Source organism: Onychomys torridus, chromosome 10, assembly GCF_903995425.1.
Source record: "Onychomys torridus chromosome 10, mOncTor1.1, whole genome shotgun sequence".
Classification (NCBI taxonomy): domain Eukaryota; kingdom Metazoa; phylum Chordata; class Mammalia; order Rodentia; family Cricetidae; genus Onychomys; species Onychomys torridus.
Genome location: NC_050452.1, coordinates 37,700,242 through 37,718,499, shown reverse-complemented (window position 1 = coordinate 37,718,499; position 18,258 = coordinate 37,700,242). Strand labels below are relative to the sequence as shown.

The following is an 18,258-nucleotide window of genomic DNA, read 5'->3' as shown; positions in this document are numbered from 1 at the left end:
CCCCAGTATAATCTGAGTTCTACCAATGAGAGAAATGTAAGGGAGCAAACTTTTCAACAAGTCAGAAAACAAGATTCCCTGGCTCACATTTTTTCTTACAGACTTGCATATATCACACTTGCTAGAGAGTGATTTGACTCTGAGGGTACCCATTCTATTTGACCAAAGGTGAAGTGGAGACATTCAACAGCTCTTTTTGATAGGTTCTCTTGGAAAGCAATCATTTCCCAGCCAACCTTGCAACCAGAAAACAACAGCTTCAACATCTGGAGAACAGAAGTTATTTATCAAAATGGGAAAGATGACAGCTCTTCATAAGGTGTAGTGAAGTGTGAAATAAAACCAAAACATGGCTACTGAGTTCAAATGGCCCCAGGCAATGGTTTACTTAAGCATCTCCAGCAAGAAATTTAAAAATTTTTAAAGAAACATATGTAGGTAGACATTTCAAATAAACTGAGAATTTAGAGAATCTGTGGGGTAGGTCTGGATGGATGGAAGGATGGATATTTTTCTTCAGCACATATGTACTTTACCATAGCTAAAACCAGCTGTGGCTGGTAGACAGCTGCCCATAAGCCCAACTGGATAGCGGAGACGGGACATGAGACCTAAAGAGAAAGAAAATGAGTATATCAAGACTAGTTTATGAGTTACAGAAGGAAGAACCAAGTATACTAGAAGACAGTACCTGTCTTTAAATAATGAGGCAAAACAATGTTGCACCTGCATTATAGATTTCTATTTTCCATCTGAAAACTTTCCATTCATAATACATACTCAGTGTATACAATCTGAGGACTCTAAGTTAACAGAAATTCTCTCACAAAATCTCAGTGTGCACAGATGAATTGTTAGCACTTCAGTGCAAAACTTGGCAAAACTATTTGAATAATTGGAAACATGTAAGTATTAAATACATTATACAAAATATCCGTGTTTTATTACAAACTTTCATACTAAGCATATAGTTTATACATACTGATTATGATAAATAAACTCTAAAATATTCCTGAGATCTCACTATTTTAAAATATATTTTCTTGAACATGAATTTGTATGTATTTTCTAAAATTTTTCTCTTATAACATGGGATATTTAATCAAATTGTTTCCAAAAGTGCTAGAAAAATTCACTTAGCCATCAAATTGAACACTTTTTGGAATATGTTTTTGTGGGATTTTTTTGTTGATGTTGTTCTGTTTTGGGTTGGTTTTGTTTCCTTTTGTTTGAAGGTAGCATAGTGGAATGAGTAAGACTTCATTTGACTGGGTCAGCATGAAGAATTCCAGACCATCAATTTCAATTTATCAATAAACATTATTTGTGTCTTCAATTGCTGCTCATTGAAAGTCTGTTTGCATCATGTCCCAGCTTGATGTTAGGAGACAGTGTTGAATGAGAAGCTGTTGGCCTCTGCTCTCACAGACCCCACTTTCTAGCAAGGGCGGGAAATGAACCAGTGTGTGTACTCACCAGAAAAAGTAGATGGTAAGCACAGGATAAAATGCTAGGAAGGCCTTACAGACAAGAAGGTAGGAATGAAGACACAGACTGACAGAGAGCCATTCACAAAGATCAGTGGGAGAAGCCCAGACAGATAGATAATATCCCAGCAAAGACTGGGAGGCAGAGGCCAGCTCAGCTAGTAGAAAACCAGATATGTTAAGGCCTAAAATATACAGGATTCTCTTTCAGGTAAATCCCAAAGACCTCAACACATCCAAAGACAATTGAGATGCTTCCTCCTAACAGGAAGCTCTCCCTCAGTGAGGAACCTCAAAAAGAGCCCATACTAATATAGATGAAGATGCACACAGGCTAGCTGGGACACCTACAAAGAATGCCAAGTGCGTGGGATTGCGTGAAGTTGGGTACCAGAACAAAGAGCGGGAGGCAGGAAGAGGCAAAAAGTTATATTCAAGAAGTCTGTATTATCCTGGTTATGATGGGTCTTGTAAGCCCTGTCAGAGAGCATTGCGTTTTACAGCGGAGAGAAGGAGAAAGAGATGGGTTGGAAGAGATTGGTGTGTGTGTGTGGGGGGTGTGTGTGCTCAGTCTCAAACAAGAAAATGAAATCTTCATGTTTCCATTTTTGTTAGGTCACTGGCATAGCATAGAGGTAGATGGGAGGGAAATGAGCTTTGGAGATAAAGCATTAAGAAACTGCTAGAAATTGCCCCCGGGACTAATGATTGATCAGGAGAACCCTGATACCAGGGAGAAACAGGGATCTAAATGAACATATTTAGGATATGAAATTGATAGCTTTTGGGACTTAGCCAAGAGTATTTTTGTGGTGAACAGTTTATCGTTCCTACCTCTTAATGTTGGTGCATCCTGGCCTTACGTTATTTTGGAACCTCACCACATAAATACCCTTTCTTAAATGTTTCTTTAAAGGAAGGAAAAAGAGGAAGGACTGTTGAGGTACGAAACTCAGAGCTGGCCTGCTGGTGTGTGTGTGTAGAGGGGTGTGTGTTGTATCTCCAGTCTGATCCTTGGCCTCTAGGCCTCTCCTCTGCACCTCTCTCTCTAACCAGGCAGCTGCTGATCCTCACAAATCCATGGGGATTCATTCCATAAGTGGAGACAGATGTCCTGGGATTTGTTCTCAGTGTGCAAAACCAGTGTCACGGAAAAGTATTCTCTTTTCAAAAGAGTTTTTTGTTTTGCTTGTTTTTGGTCAACGCAACTTTTCATGAATGGGATATTCAAAAGAAACTCTCGAAAAAAGGTAAGATAAGTTACAGTGGGTCTGTTCCAAGTTCTGTAATGCTGAGGTAAAAGCCTTCGCCTCCAGCTCCAAGTGGCCTGGCACAGATTGGGTAAGGGTTGAAGGCCAGAGATATGTCTGTAATTGTGGTAGAACTTTCTGAGATCCCTTTTCTTTCCAGAAATAAAAGGTTTGTATAAGAACAGATGGGCAAACAATAGCTGAGGAGAGGGGTCAATATTCTGGTCTATTTAGGTCCAAGTGTAACTATGAAAGCCCGGGTCTATATAACTTCGTATTTTTCTCACAGCGAGAAAGAATAGAGGATGAGGGGCTGGAGAGATGGCTCAGAGGTTAAGAGCACTGACTACTCTTTAAGAGGTCCTGAGTTCAATTCCCAGCACCCACATGGTGGCTCACAACCATCTGTAATGAGATCTGGCACCCTCTTCTGTGTACATAATAAATAAATTTAAAAAACAAAAAAAGAATAGAGGATGAGAGGCTTAAAGGTAATTTCCTGTTGTAATTATCTAAACAAGAGAGGAGATTTGTGGGAGCAAAGGAAAGGAGCCTCATCACTTAGGGATTTGAAATTGTATTATATTTAACCTTAGCTAACCTTCCAGAATATACACTTAACTGAGTGCCCTTAGCTCCTCTGTCATCCACCATCTTTCTAATCTGGTAGAAAAAAAGTCTTGCTCCTTGGCTAGGGAAAAAAAAAAAAAAAAAGATGCATTGATAAAAACAACCATTGCCCAAGAAAGATTATATTTCAAGCCCTTAGGCTTCATGTCCACGGTGGTTTGCTGCTGTTGGACATTAGAGCATGCATGCTTTCCCTGTCAAGGGACTGGCCCCCAGACCTGACTCCTAACTTACCAGCTGCATTGTACTGGTGATACTGGATCAGCTCCGGAACTGATGGAAAAAGATGTCTTTCGGCGACGTACCATTGTCCTGCATCATTCTTTTTAATCTGATAATGTTTTATTGAAGACTGAGGAGGTCTGTAATCAATAAAATGTCAGTTACTAGAGAAACAAAAGACGACACTGTCAGTGTGTTTAGCTGTGGGACTCCAATGCTCAAGCTCCCTTCCTGTCAACTCTACACACCTAGGAGAGAACAGGTGGACTCAGCAAATACCTGATCATCCCAGAACATCTCTCACGTGTCTCACTGGTACCTCATAGTCAACATAGCTTTAGAAGACAAGCCCCATGTCCTATGGAGTGGTGTTCATGGCGAAGCACACATAACTATCTCTTGAATGTTAAATGTTGACTGAACAAATGAGAAATTCCATTGTGAGGGATTGGAAAGGTAAGAGAGGAGAGGGTAGTAGGCAGAGGGAACACTATTGAGCAGGTAACTGTGTTGGGCAGCCAGGGCGTCATTTCTAAACTACAGACAAGCTGAGGGAGTAACTCCTCAGCTCCTTCCCTCACCAAGGGAGGGGTATCCCTGAGATTCTGCTTTTCAGGTGCTTCTAGCCTCACCACAAGTTCCCATAGTCACGGAACACCTTAGGCTATAAAGGCACAGGAAGCCTGGGGAGTACCTGAGCCCTCTAAGCAGGCCATCCCTAGAGGAGGCTGAGGGGCCTGAGGAACATGCCAACAGTGTCTGCCACAACTAATCTAATTTGATTGAAAGCATTGGTTGGAAAAAGGGAAGAGAAAGAAAGCTATGTAATAGGTTTAACATGTTACATACTACATGCTATGTAATAGATATGACCGAGATACAATGTAAACCATGTAGTTGTCCCAGTTTCTAGGCCAGCAGACTCCCCCCTAAGCTGAACCCTTTCTCATAGTCCCTATGTGATGGCATCTACATAAAAGCAAAACTGTCCCAAGGATTATTTCTAAAGTAATCAAAATCACAAATGAAATGCTTACCTTCCAGCTCTTGTAAACACAGAAATTGTATAAGACCCCAAATGTCTCGAATCCCTCACGATAAATGCACCTTCTTTAGCCTGCAAAAAAAAAATAATAAAATAAAATGTATCCATTATATAAGTGTATTCCTTCTTAGAAAAACAAACTGAGATATCACTGATCAAAACCAAACCTAGATAGATTCCCTATAAGTAACATACAAGAAAACACGTGACTTCTATATTCTTACTATTGAAGAATGAGATTGCTTTTGCTACCTTATCTCTCTTACAGGTTTAGGAATCATAAGATAAGAAATCTATAATCTATATTTTAAAACATTACTCTTGATTTTCCCAGGAAAAGTCCTCGTTTTGACAGCCTTGTACCTAACATTTAGTGGGTTTTGTTGTGTTGATTAGGATAGCAGATGAAAATCACTGATCCATATTTTTTAAAAAAAAAAAACCCTCTGAGACAGGCTGACAGCATGAGGTTTGCAGGCAAATGGATGGAACTAGAAAATATCATCCTGAGTGAAGTAACCCAAACCCAGAAGGACAAAGATGGTATGTACTCACTCATAAGTGGGTACTAGATGTAAAGCAAAGAACAATCAGACTGCAACCCACAGAACCAGGGAGGCTGTATAGCAGGGGGGACCCACAGGATGACTGTGGCTTATAATAAGTTTTGGTTTTACTCAATTACTGGGCAAGCCTTAATGAAACATTTCACTATTAGGATAAGAATCTGTACTGTATCAAGCTGATAATAGGAAAATTAATAAATTAATTAATTAAGATTTAAAACACCCTCTGAGACAGACTGAGAAGACTACAAGTTAGAAGAAGTGGAATGAAGGGTGGAGGGGAAATATTTCTGGAAAGGCATAGAGGAGGACAAGAGATTAGAGTTTGTGAAAAAGAATACAGTAGGGGATCCTGTTGGGAGTCTCAAACTGTTGCAGGATGTGGGAGGGATGAAAAGAACAGCAGCAGGGGACATGGTAACGCTTTCAGTGCTTGGCTAAGAACTAGGTCCCTGTGGACATTCTTTGAAGAAATTCCAAGAAAGCTGTAAATTGCTTTCCAATCATTTCGACAGCTAGACTGCTTTGTCTGTTATTATACAGCGTTTCTGCTTTACTATGTGTGCTTTTGTTCCTGAAAACAAACGGCTGCAGGGTCTCTTACAAAACCCATAGACCAGTGATTCTCAACCTCCCTAATGCTCCACCCTTTAATACAGTTGCTCACAGTGTGGTGATCCCCAATCACAAAATTATTTCATTGTGGCTGGGCAGTGGTGGTGCACACCTTTAATCCCAGCACTCAGGTAGGCAGATCTCTGTGAGTTCGAGGCCAGCCTGGTCTACAGAGAGAGATCCAGGAAAGGCGCAAAGCTACACAGAGAAACCCTGTCTCGAAAAACCAAAAAAAAAAAAAAAAAAAAATTATTTCATTGCTACTTCATAACTGTAATCTTTCTACTGTAATGTAAATATTTGATATGCAGGATATCCAGTATAGGACACCCCCCCCAAGGGGTCACAACCCACAAGTTGTGAACTGTTGCCTGCTGTGGAATAATCCTTCTATACACTGTCAAGATGTGTTACTCTCATTGTTAATAAAAAGCTGACTAGTAAATAGCTAGGCAGGATTTTCAAGGTAGAGAGAATGCTGGGAAGAAGGAGGGTGGAGCTGGAGGAGTCTTGAGTCAGATGCAGAAGAAGCAACATGGGAAGTTTATAGATGAGCTAAACAAGCCTCTGGGCAGCACATAATTAATAGAAATGGGTTAATTTAAGTTGTAAAAGCTGCCTGGAGACAAGCCTAAGCTGTTGACTAAGCATTTATAATTGATAATAAGTCTCTGTGTGGTTATTTGTGGAGTGGCTGGCGAGACAGAGCAGGTCAGTAGCCTAGGCAGAAAATTCCACCTACAGCTGCCATAGAAGATTCAAGGTTGTGCCTGACAAGCGTGTAACCCAAACAGCATGAAGAGCCTCTCACAGTGCACTTTAGATACTAAACACAGTCTTTTCTCATACTTTCACAAAGACATTAGCCTCAATCCCCAACTAAAGTCTCTTATAGGCATTGTAAATGACAAAACCCAGCTTTTATTGAATTACTGTGATACACAAGTGTTACATTATATACCAAAGGGAAACATAGGATATTAATGACAAAGTCGTAAAAAGAAAAGTTTCATGTATGTTTTCTATGTTTCTGTTATAGTAGGGATGCATATCAACATATAGAATATGCACATAACAAAATTATATATGGAATGATCTCTGCTTATAAAACTTCAAAGAAGGAAGACCACAAACAGTGTTTTCTGACCACAAGGCAATGGAACTAGCAATTTCTAATAAGTCCCCAAGTACCCAGAGCATCTCCAGATTTTACATTTCTTTTATCTAACTCAAGGAAACTAAAATATAAATAAGGACAGATGGCTCAGCAGTTAAGAGCACTTGTTGCTCTTCCAGAGGATCCAAGTTCAGTTACCAAACACCCACATTGTGTGGCTCACAACCACCTGTAACTCCAGCTCCACTAGATATGAAACATTCCTCTGGTCTCCAGAGGCACCTGTAGGCATGTGACATACTCTCTCTCTCTCTCTCTCTCTCTCTCTCTCTCTCTCTCTCTTTCTCTCTCTCTCTCTCTCACACACACACACACACTCACACACACGTACACATACATATATATTAAAACAAGTGCTTTAGATATTAAAATATCTAAAATAACAAGGAATCACTGTGCATGAGAGCCTCTGCTATATAGTTCCAACAGTGCTCAGAAATAAGCCTGTGCTCTTATTATTTACATCAGTGCCCTACCGAGAACCTACAAAGGAAAGATTGTCTGTGGGTGGGTGTGTCATGGGGGATTGTCTTGATTGCCTCAATTGATGTGAGCAGCAAGTGAATCCTGGCAGGAGATTCTGGGCTGTATAAAAAAGCTCTGCAGGTAAGCCAGCAAGCAGCATTCCTCCATGGTTTCTACTTCAAGTTCTTGTTTGAGTTATCACCCCGACTTCCCTCAGTGACAGACTGCAACCTGTAAGCTGAAATAAAACCTTCCTTCCCTAAGTCATGCTTAGTCAGAGTATTTTGGCATAGTGACATAAAGGAAACTGAAGCAATCAGTAGACAAAAAGAGAGGGAGGGGGAAAGGGAAAGGGGGGGAGAGAGAGAGAGAGAATGAAAGAAATAAGCAAGCATATCTAATTCAACAAGTAAGAATAAGGGTTATAATATAAACCCATGTGTCTTAGTTAGGGTTGTTATTGCTGTGATGAATAATATATTGGTAAGCAAAAGTTTTATCCCAAGTCACAGCCCATTGAGGGAAACCAAGGCAGAAACTCAAACTGAGTGGGAACCTGGAGACAGGGGCTGATGCAGAGACTATGGAAGGGTGCTGCTTACTGGCTTGCTCCTCATGCCTTGCTCAGTCTGCCTTCTTATAGAACCCAGGGCCACCAGCCTAGGGATAGCACCATGCACAATGAGGTAGGCCCTTCCCCATCAATCACTAATTAAGAAAATGTCCTACACGAGATCTTACAGAGGCTTCTTCTAAACTGAGTTTCTTCCTGTCAGGTGTCTTTAACTAGTCAGCACACCAGCTAAAGTAGAAGAAGAAATTAATAAAGATCAAAGTAGAAGATAACAAGTTATAAAGGTGAAAATATGATACAATCAGTAATGAAGTTCAAAAATCTGGTTTTTCGGGAAAAATAACAGATAAACTAGTTAACCTAGTCAACAACTAATTGTGAAAAGTCTCAAAAATTATTCCACAAGATGAACAAATCAATGATCTGTTAAAAAAGAAAAAGAAAAAGAAAAAAGAAAAGACTGCATTTGCCTATCTGTGGCAAATTTTAAAACTTGAATGCAGTGAATAATTAACGAACAATTTATCAAGATTGAATCCAATATGAATAAAAATCCTAATGGATCTATGGATTAGAACAATGAGTACAATTCTTAAAACACAGCAGTAGAAAGCACCATAAGCACGTACTAGAAAACACTAAACTTGAAAGAAAAAAAAAAAACAGTATAGCAATTGAACAATTCCAGAGCAAAGGAACAAAAGATAAACTTCAAAATATAAGTGTGTAAGGTCATCTTCAGATCAGTAACATCAACCCAGCCTGGGCTGCGCAAAAGGAAAACCACCGAGTGGCCTCATTTCATCACAAATATTACAGAAAATGTTAATAAATGGAATCCAGTAGCATCAGAACCCACATGCATCACAGCCCATTGACTCTGAGAGTTTTTCCTAGTGGCATCTGTACTACATTCAGAGCAACTGTGGGAAAGATTGTTTTTGGTGTGTCATGGTGATCCTGAGAGTGAGGGAAGCTAAGGACACCAGAGAAAACCTCCGTTTTTAAAACAGTTTGTGAACAGACAGGCTGGCTAATGAAGACAAAGAGAAAATACAGAGATAATCCAAAATAAAAATTTTTATCATTAAGTTGTGGCAACCAAATGAACACAGAATAGAAAGATTCTTGGTAAACTCATTACAAGAGGAGACATTACAAATGAACCCAAAGTAAAACCACTACCATCCTCAAGAAACATGGGGAGTGTTTTCTTGTAACCTTGCAGTAAGGAAGGCAATTCTGCTTTGATACAGTTTATCAACATTTACAAAAACTTCAATAAATTCATACATAAAATTCAAATACCTAGTTCATACCAGAAAACAGCCAGACAGTTGAAAACCTGGAGGAACTATTACCACATGCCACAAAGGGTTAGTTTCCTTAGCTACAGACTATAGATTCTGAGAAAGACATCAGAAACCTAGTGGGAAACCATGCAAGGAATATGAACAGTTACCACAAAGAAAGTCAAACACATAAAATGTAATGTACAAAAAATGCTTAACATCTCCAGGCTAAGAGAATGTGAATCAAATTCCCAGTGAGATGAGGCACCACAGGAAGGATCCAGCTGTTTCACATGATACGCTGCCTGGAAAGGCTGTGGGAAACAGATGCTCTTCTATATCTAGACCCCTCACCATTTCTGCAGAGGGCACTTTGAGGTCTATGGAAGTTAGAAATGCACTTTCCCTTTGGCCTCAGATTTCCATCTGGGGGTTTATTCTACAAAAAGATCCATATAAATGGAAAAAGATGTGTATGCGGAGAGAATTGAAGGCAACAATGTTTTAATAGAGAAAGAGAGTACATCTCACTTACTTTCCATAATGAACTATTGATTTACAAATTATGATTGTTGGTGCTTTGAAAGAAAATGATCCCCATAGGGAGTGGCACTATTGGGAGGTGTGGCCTTGTGGGAGTGGGATTTGAGGTCTCCTATGCTCAAGCTACGACCAGTGTCACAGACTCCTGCTGCCTGTGGATCAAGATGTAGAACTCTTAGCTCCTTCTCCAGCACCATGTCTGCCTGCACATCACCTGCCATGATGATAATGGACTAAACCTCTGAACCATAAGCCAGCCCCAATTAAATGCTTTCCCTTATAAGAGTTGCCTTGGTCATGATACTCTTCACAGCAATAGAAACCCTAAGACAGTGATATATCTAAAGTAGAGAATGATGTGTAGATATAAAGTGAATGAAAAACACTCTTGTGTATCGATGTTGGAAGACTCAGTAGGAAGGGAAAAGAGTGGTGTGTAGAAGAGTATATATAAGGGACCAAGGAGATAGATGATGGCTCAGTGGGTAAAGCACTTGCTGCATAAGCATGGGGATCTGAGTTTAGACCCCTAGCACCCATATAAATGTCAGGCACATGTGGTACCCTGCCAGTAATCCCAACATTTGGTAGGCAGAAACAGGGAATTCCTGAAATAATCTGCCTAACTTGACTAGACAAACCAGCAAATTCTGGGTTTATGTGAGGAACCCTGCCTTAGAATATAACATAGAAGGCAATTAGGGATGAGTCTATATATCAGCGAGCACACACACGCACACACACACACACACACACACACACACACACACACACCACCTTGTCTTGTTTCTGATCTTAGTGGACATGTTTTGAGTTTTTCTCCATGTTTTGATGGTAGCTGTAGGTTTATCATATATTATGTTGAGATGTATTCCCTTCATCCCTACTCCAAGGATTCTTGTCATGAAATGATGTCAGATTTTGTCAAAAGTGATATGAAGGGGGTAAAGGAATAATATAGAGGGGGGCTTAAGAGGGGCAGGAGAGGGGGAAAAGAGAAAGGAATTGGAGGAGGAGGAGGAGGAATAATTAACACTGAGAATATTTGAGAAAGTCATATAGAAAAATGAACAGAAATTTTCTTAATAATAAGGAAAAAGTCATATAGAAACCTACTACTTAAAAAAATTCCATGTATGCACATCTCTCTGTCCCTATCTCTGTCTCTCTCTGTTTCTGTTTCTGGGGTGTGTGTGTGTGTGTGCGCGTGCGTGCGTGTGTTAGTTTAAATGCGATTACTTTATATGGGGTGGGGGATAATGATTTCCCCAGAGGCTATAGGCTGCCAATTAAAGGCCCAGTTTCAAGTATGGGATACCACCTCTCTACTAACTCAGTTGTTAGTCAAGGGAGTCCCAAAGGACCCCAAAACATTATAGGCTATTCTCACTGTTCTTGTTGGCCTGCCAGAACTTGATGGTAAGACCCCCCTTGTTGAAGACACTGCACACTTTGGTCACAGAACTCAGAGTAATCAAGGTAGTACTGACCTAGAAGCTTCCTCCCTGCTGGCTAGCTTCCTTGGTACATGGAATGTGTGATGGGGGCTGCTGGGGGAGAAAAATCATTAGTCTTACTATCTGCTTTCTGAATAGATTTAAGACCCCTTGTTCAGGAGGAAACTTATGCCTGGTTATGTAAATCTGGCCAAGAATCTGTGGCTAGGGGGCTCATAAATCCTAGGGGTGAACAAACTACTATTATTTTGCTAAATGAACGTGGTATCAAACTGCCCTCTAAATTCATATCTCTATACTCATAGATTAATGCAGTTCTTATCTTTATCAGAGAGACATCTTTGTGTAGTGGATGGCAGTTAATACAGAGGCAACTGATCAAAGTACAGCAAACATGGGTTGGCTGAATGCCCACAGATAAGTAAGACAGCTGTATCACAGCCCCTTCCTCCAGGACAGCTAGGAAACAGTGCGTAATAGGGGACAGAAAGATTGGGAAAGCCAGTGGAAAGGGAGGGGAGATGCCAATCAGTGTCTTCTGAACTTGCCAGGACTTCCATATTCATGAACTCACAGCAGCAGTGGTTGCCTGCAGAAGCCTGTACGAGATCAATCCAGTCAACGTTTCAGCAGAGATGGAGCAGGGACACATAGCTCCCACCCTGGCTAAGGAGCTAGTGACAGTTGATAGCAGGTAGTAGGAGAGTCAGTTCTTCCTAGGGATGTGGCCCCTGGCAGGTGGAGCACAATCCAATGGATTGCTTTACCCCTGGTGCGTGTATGGGCAATTTTACTTAGCAGGTTTTTTTTTTTTTTTTTTTAAAGGATGTGAAGTTGGAAGGGAGATGTAAGGAGATATCTGGAAGGAGATGGAAGAAGGGGGAAGTGAATCTGGTCAAAATGCATTGTATACTTGGATGAAATTCTTAATAAATAAATGTGTAAGCTAGTATCTAACTTTTATATTTCCATGACATAACACCATGACCAAGGCAACTTCTAAAAGAAACCACTTAATTTGGGACACATAGGTTGCCGAGGGCTAGAGTCCTTGACCATCCTGGTGGGGAAGAGGGCAGCAGGCAGGCAGGCTTGGTGCTGGAGCAATAGCTGAGAGCTTACATCTCAACCACAAGCATGAGGCAGAAAGAGAGAGCTAACTGGGATTGGTGTGGGCTTTTGGTTTTTTGTTTGTTTTGTTTTGTTTTTTTCTTTTTTCTTTTCATTTTTCTTTATTAAGAAATTTTCTACTCACTCCATATACCACCCACAGATCCCATCTCCTCCCTCCTCCCACCCCCAGCCCTCCCCCCCAAGCCACCCCACATCCCCACATCCCCCAAATCAAGGTCTCCCACGGGGAGTCAGCAGAGCCCAGCACACTGAGCCTAGGCAGGTCCAAGCCCCTTCCCACTGCACCAAGGCTGTGCAAGGTGTTACACCACAGGCACCGGATTTCAGAAGCCTGTCCATAGACCAGGGACAGATCCCAATGCCCCTGCCTGGATGTCCCCCAAACAGTTCGAGCCAAACAACCCTCTTCCATATCCAAAGGGTCTAGTCCAGTCCCATGGGGGCTCCACAGTCACTAGTCTACAGTTCATGGGCTTCCACTAGTGTGGCCAGTCATCTCTGCATGTCTTCCCATCAATGTGGCACATATACACAGTAGAGTACTACTCAGCAGTTAAAAAAAATGATATCATGAAATTTGCAGGCAAATGGATGGAACTAGAAAATATCATCCTGAGTGAGGTAACCCAGACTCAGAAGGACAAACATAGTATGTACTCACTCATAAGCAGATACTAGATGTGAGGGAAGGGATGGCCAGACTGCAACCCACAGCTCCAGAGAGGCTAGCTAACAGGGAAAGACCCTAGGAGGGACACATGGTGTGGGTTTTTGAATATCAAAGCATGCCCTGTCCCTGTGACAAACTTCCTCCAACAAGGCCACACCTCCTGATCCTTCCCAACAAGTTCCACCAACTGGGGACCAAGCATCCAAGTATATAAACCTATGGGGACCATTCTCATTCAAGCAACCACAACTAGTCAAACCTTTCTGAATCAAGTCTTGAAAATACCTAGCAATATTAAATCAGTGTGTGTGTATATGTGTTTATGAATATTGGATAGATTTTACATGTGCATATAATGAAATATTAAATAATATGGTGGTTCTATGTGTACACATAAGAATGAATTTTTAAAACATAATATGTTCATAAAAATCCAAAGTCTTGGATGGTGACTCATGCCTATTATTCCAGTACCTGGGAGGTTGAGGCAGAAGGATTGCCTCAAGTTTGAGTGCAACCTGGGCTACCCCCTGAGACTTTGTCTCAAAAATAAGTCAAATATCAATATATATGAGCTTTATGTCAAGTGGTGAAATTATACATATGCACATATAGATGATAAAAATATAAATAGACGGAAAAATGAGAACACATCTGTCTTTTCTGACTGCCTTTAGTGAATGCAGGGGAGAATGATGGAGTGGACTTCAACTGTGTGAACCCTTTAGAAATGTCAGGGCAGCTGAGCACAGAGGCATATGCCTGTAATCCCAACTTGGGAGTTGGAGGAAGGAATACCATAACTTAAAGATTATTCTCAGTTATGTAGTGAGTTGGACGCCAGCCTGGGCTACCTGAGGTGCTATCTCAAACAAAGGAAAACAAAAAACTTGAAAAAAAAATCAGGGCTAAATTTTTAGTATTTATCAGTGTGGCAAGCATGTGGGCTGTTCCATAAATGTTTTCTCCACTGTTTTCTGCAAGATGAGACCTTCCCATTACAGAATCTCTTGTGCTGGACACACATAGTCCTGTGATTTGGATCATGTGGCCTATATCATCTTGCTTATTGGGAAGCTGCTCCCAGCTTTTCCTCCCCTTCACTCTCCAGGGTGGAGCTACTGATCATACCAGCTCTCTCTAGGGAGCAGAGCTAAGCCTGTCTGGGCTCCACCCACACCCACACCTGAGGCCAAGTCTCAGTTCCCCATCTTCCATGTGTGTCCCTGTTCTAGAGTGGGTCTTCTCTGCACTTTGGGCCATTGCTGACGTGGATTTTTTTATACACAAAACTGATTCTCATTTACATTTCTAGAGTCCCTCCACACCTGAATTCACCGCAGAATGACACAAGACTTCCTCTCCAGGTTCTGGGTTTGACTCCTCATTTCCCCACAGTTACTAGGCACTGACAGTCGGAAACTTAGACCCTATGCTGTTTTGTCTTGGTTTGACCTAAATGGGTAGTTTTGATCTGAGTTTAATCCTTTAACCACTAACTCTCCCCTTTGTCCCCAAATACTAAAGAAACTAGCACCGCATAGTTCTCTGTATCTGTGTTTTTCGTGAGTGTAAGCAGAGGTCACAAGGTTAGAGGCTCTGTTGCGCAAAGGTCATATGGCAATGTTCTCAGTCACGACCCCTAATGACCCTTTCACAGGGGCTGCTTAAGACCATCAGAAAATACAGATATTCACATTACAATTCATAACAGCAGCACAATTACAACTACTATGTGGCAATGAAAATAATTTTATGGTTGGGGAGTCACCACAACATGAGGAGCTGTAGTAAAGGGTCGCCTCATTAGGAAGGTTGAGGACCACTGTCCCAGGGGTAACTCAGATACAGACTCCACTGAGAGAAGGCATGTTGAATGAAAGAGTCTGACGCTGAAATCATTTCAAGAGAAACACGTTTCTGAGATCACGATGGCAGTCCATGAAAAGAAGATCTCATGCAAATATGCCTGAGTTTTGACTTAGAAAAATGTACAGTGGGAATGAGTGTGTAATGGTATTTTAAGATTAGAAAGCATATGAAGACACCTTTTGAATGGCTACAATCTTCATAATAGACTTCTCAGGATTACTAGAAATATCCACAGGTTTCCCTGGACACACTGGATTACCTCTTGCCTCAATAGGCGTTCCGTCTGGTTTCTAGTAATGTTCTTATGGTACCATCTGGAAAAGTAACAAAGAATACATTTTTAACTTTATGTTAATTTTTCTTCAGGCCAAAAAAAAAAAAATACTCTAATTCCTTCATCTTAAAGTCTTTAGAATTTACTTTAGAAAGCTATAGCTTAAATTCAGATAAATAACAATCTTCTATTATGTTGCCAATTTACCAAGCTCACTACATTTTTTCCTCATTTCAAGCCATTATATAGTTCATTCTACCATAGCCCACATCACCCTTCTTGCCCACACAGTACTTACATATAATTTTGCATGATTTAACATCTTGTAAAATCCCATGAAAAATATGAAGTTAAGAAGTTATCTTCAAGGACTAGAAAGATGGCTCAGTGGTTAAGTGCACTCTGGCTGCTCTTCCAGAGGACCCAGGTTCAATTCCCAGCACTCACTGGTAGTTTACAACTTTCTGTACTTACTGTTCTAGGTAATCTGATACCCTTACACCAATGCACACAAAATAAAGTTAGATAAATTATTTTTAAAAAAGAAGTTATCTTTAACACATGCTTAGTTCTGTGAGTAAACTAAAATATAGCCATTTCCAACTTCTCAGGAAGTTCCTATTTGCATGTTTTTAGAAGTGTTAGGTCCCTTCCCAAAGTGAAATCCATCCCAACTTATCTAATTCTCCCCTCCCCCAATATAGTTAGTACTTAACAGAGTTGATGGACAGCGCCAGCCAACCAGTGATCCTGACTACAATACTCTCTCTTGCCTTCTCTGACCACAATCTCCCCTCATTCACTAAGCCACACTGGGATTCTTTCCTTCTATATACCAGCAAGCATCCTTCTACCTTTAATCCCTGCTTTCTCTGCATTCAGCATGTCATAGACCATCAGAACTACACACAGTAGGCATAATTAAATAATATTATGAGATAAACATGTAGTTCGATGTGACCATCCTTAACAGTAATCTCAGAATGTACAGAAAAGAGAGAAAGACTGTCAGAAAACAAAGACAGAAAGGTCGAGAAACTTTCAACTTCATAGCAACACAGTTACAAAGAGCTTTAGACATAATGGAGTATTGCTGAGAATACTGCTTTGTAGCGAGAAAAACGGGCAACACTGAGCACTAGCTGAGTCCCCACGGATGGGCCAGAGGTGGCTAACCGAACGCCATAACAGGACGAAGTCTCTCAGTATGCGGACTTCCCCTAACACCTGGTGGAGAGAAACTGACTCGAAATCTAGATGGTCAGCTGCCTAAACCACTGATGTCATCCAACTGAAACAGAAATCGTAGAAAAGAGGAACCACCGCAGCAGGAGGAGACGACAGTGGATAAGACAGAGAAACTGGCCACTCAGGGTGTTGGGGGAAGAGGGACAGTGAACATCAGCTGGGACTTTCACATGAATTGGAGGAATTTCAACGTGGGTCCCAGACTTCTTACAGAAAGAAATCCCTTCAGAAGAAATGAGGCAGCATTAAAGACATGGGCGGTAACTTGGAGAGGTCACCACTGGTTAGGTTGTAAAATGTGCATGTTAAAAGAAAACAGTGATGAGCGTTCTCTAAAATCAGTTGACTGTTAAAGGCCAAGACTGTAAAAGGAGACTCTAACTGAGAGAAGTTCATATAAATTGCATTCTTATATATAATAATATTTTCCACCTGCTATGGGCTTGGTGATAATTTTAGTATTTTACATCTGTTTATCGTAGCGACGAGTAACAAAAGTGAATGCATTCCTTTTGCTTAAATATGAATTTGAAATTCATCCATATGGAAATATCATAAGAATGACTTCAAAGTAGTTACCCCAGAGCCAGGTGGAAGTCTGTGACAAAGTCAGGGTCCTTGAGGGACTCTTCCTTTTCTAAGTCATGAAGACGTTTAACGAGGGCGACGTGCGATTGGGAGCAGTGGTTCAGCATTGAATCCATTTAAATCATATGCTAAAAGTTAGAAGGGCTTTTACTAAACAAGGTGAAACTATGTCTTGGTTTCATTTCCCATTGCTGAGCTTATTTTGGCTCAGAATGACAGGTTACAACCCATTATCCCCGAAGCTGGGGCAGCAGGAACCAGGTGTTGCTGGTGGCAGTCCATCCACAGACAGGAGAGAGGGGAGGGAATTAATTCATGCTGCATACTAGAGCTCTATTGCTTTCTCCACTCTGTTGTTTGTTTCCAGAACTACTTGGGATTTTTAATAAAAATCACTTTACTGTAGTGAATTTACAAATAAAAACACCATACAACTAGATTTGTTACGATGGCCATTCTATTGTACGTTGTCAACTTGACTACATCTGGAAAACCCCAAAGTGGCTGGGCACACCTGTAAGGGATTTTCTCCCCTTAACTAAATCTTTTTAAGTGGGAAGACCCACTTCTAAACTGGGCTGCACCTTCAGCTGGCCCAGATTAGGAGTCATGGAAGAAGGAAGCCCTTTGTCTGCTTACCCTCACACTCACTGGCAAGTCCATTCCTTCACTGGCATTAGAGCCTACTTCATTGGGATCCCGGCATGTCATGAAGACATCCAGCTTCACAGACTGAACAGCTACTTGATTCCTGGACCTCCCATTGGTAGACAGCTGTTGGTGGACAGGCTGGACCACAAGCTGCAAACCATTCTAATAAATCCTCTTAATAGAACACAAATAGGAAACTGATGCTCTAAGTTCTGTCCCTCCAAAGAATTCTGACTCATATACCACTCAAACAGTCACCTAATCCTATACAGGTAAGGAAGCCCTGCCTAGGAAAGGGTGCCAGCCCCAGTGGGGGAGAAGGGGGTCTTCCCACTTAGCTAAAGGAATGGAAACAATCCCCCATAGATGTGCCCACAGGCCGACCTGGTAGTCAACTTCTCAATGAGACTCTCTTCCCAGGTGATCATAGATTGCATGGAGTTGATCATTAAAACTACCACCGACTGTATCTCCCATATCTAGACACCCTATACTAAA

At 41.1% G+C, this 18,258-nt stretch overlaps 1 protein-coding gene across 2 annotated transcripts in view; it reads right to left on the bottom strand.

Moving 5' to 3' along the window:
- Nucleotides 1–18,258, bottom strand: part of Txk (TXK tyrosine kinase) — a 45,665-nt gene that overhangs the window by 18,281 nt on the left and 9,126 nt on the right. For both annotated transcript variants that reach the window (XM_036201325.1, XM_036201326.1), the window contains 4 exons: nucleotides 15,259–15,313; nucleotides 4,627–4,706; nucleotides 3,602–3,729; nucleotides 537–611 (listed from right to left, as the gene is read on the bottom strand). In XM_036201325.1, coding sequence (XP_036057218.1) covers nucleotides 537–611; nucleotides 3,602–3,729; nucleotides 4,627–4,706; nucleotides 15,259–15,313 — 338 coding nt within the window. The remainder of the gene's footprint in view (nucleotides 1–536; nucleotides 612–3,601; nucleotides 3,730–4,626; nucleotides 4,707–15,258; nucleotides 15,314–18,258) is intronic.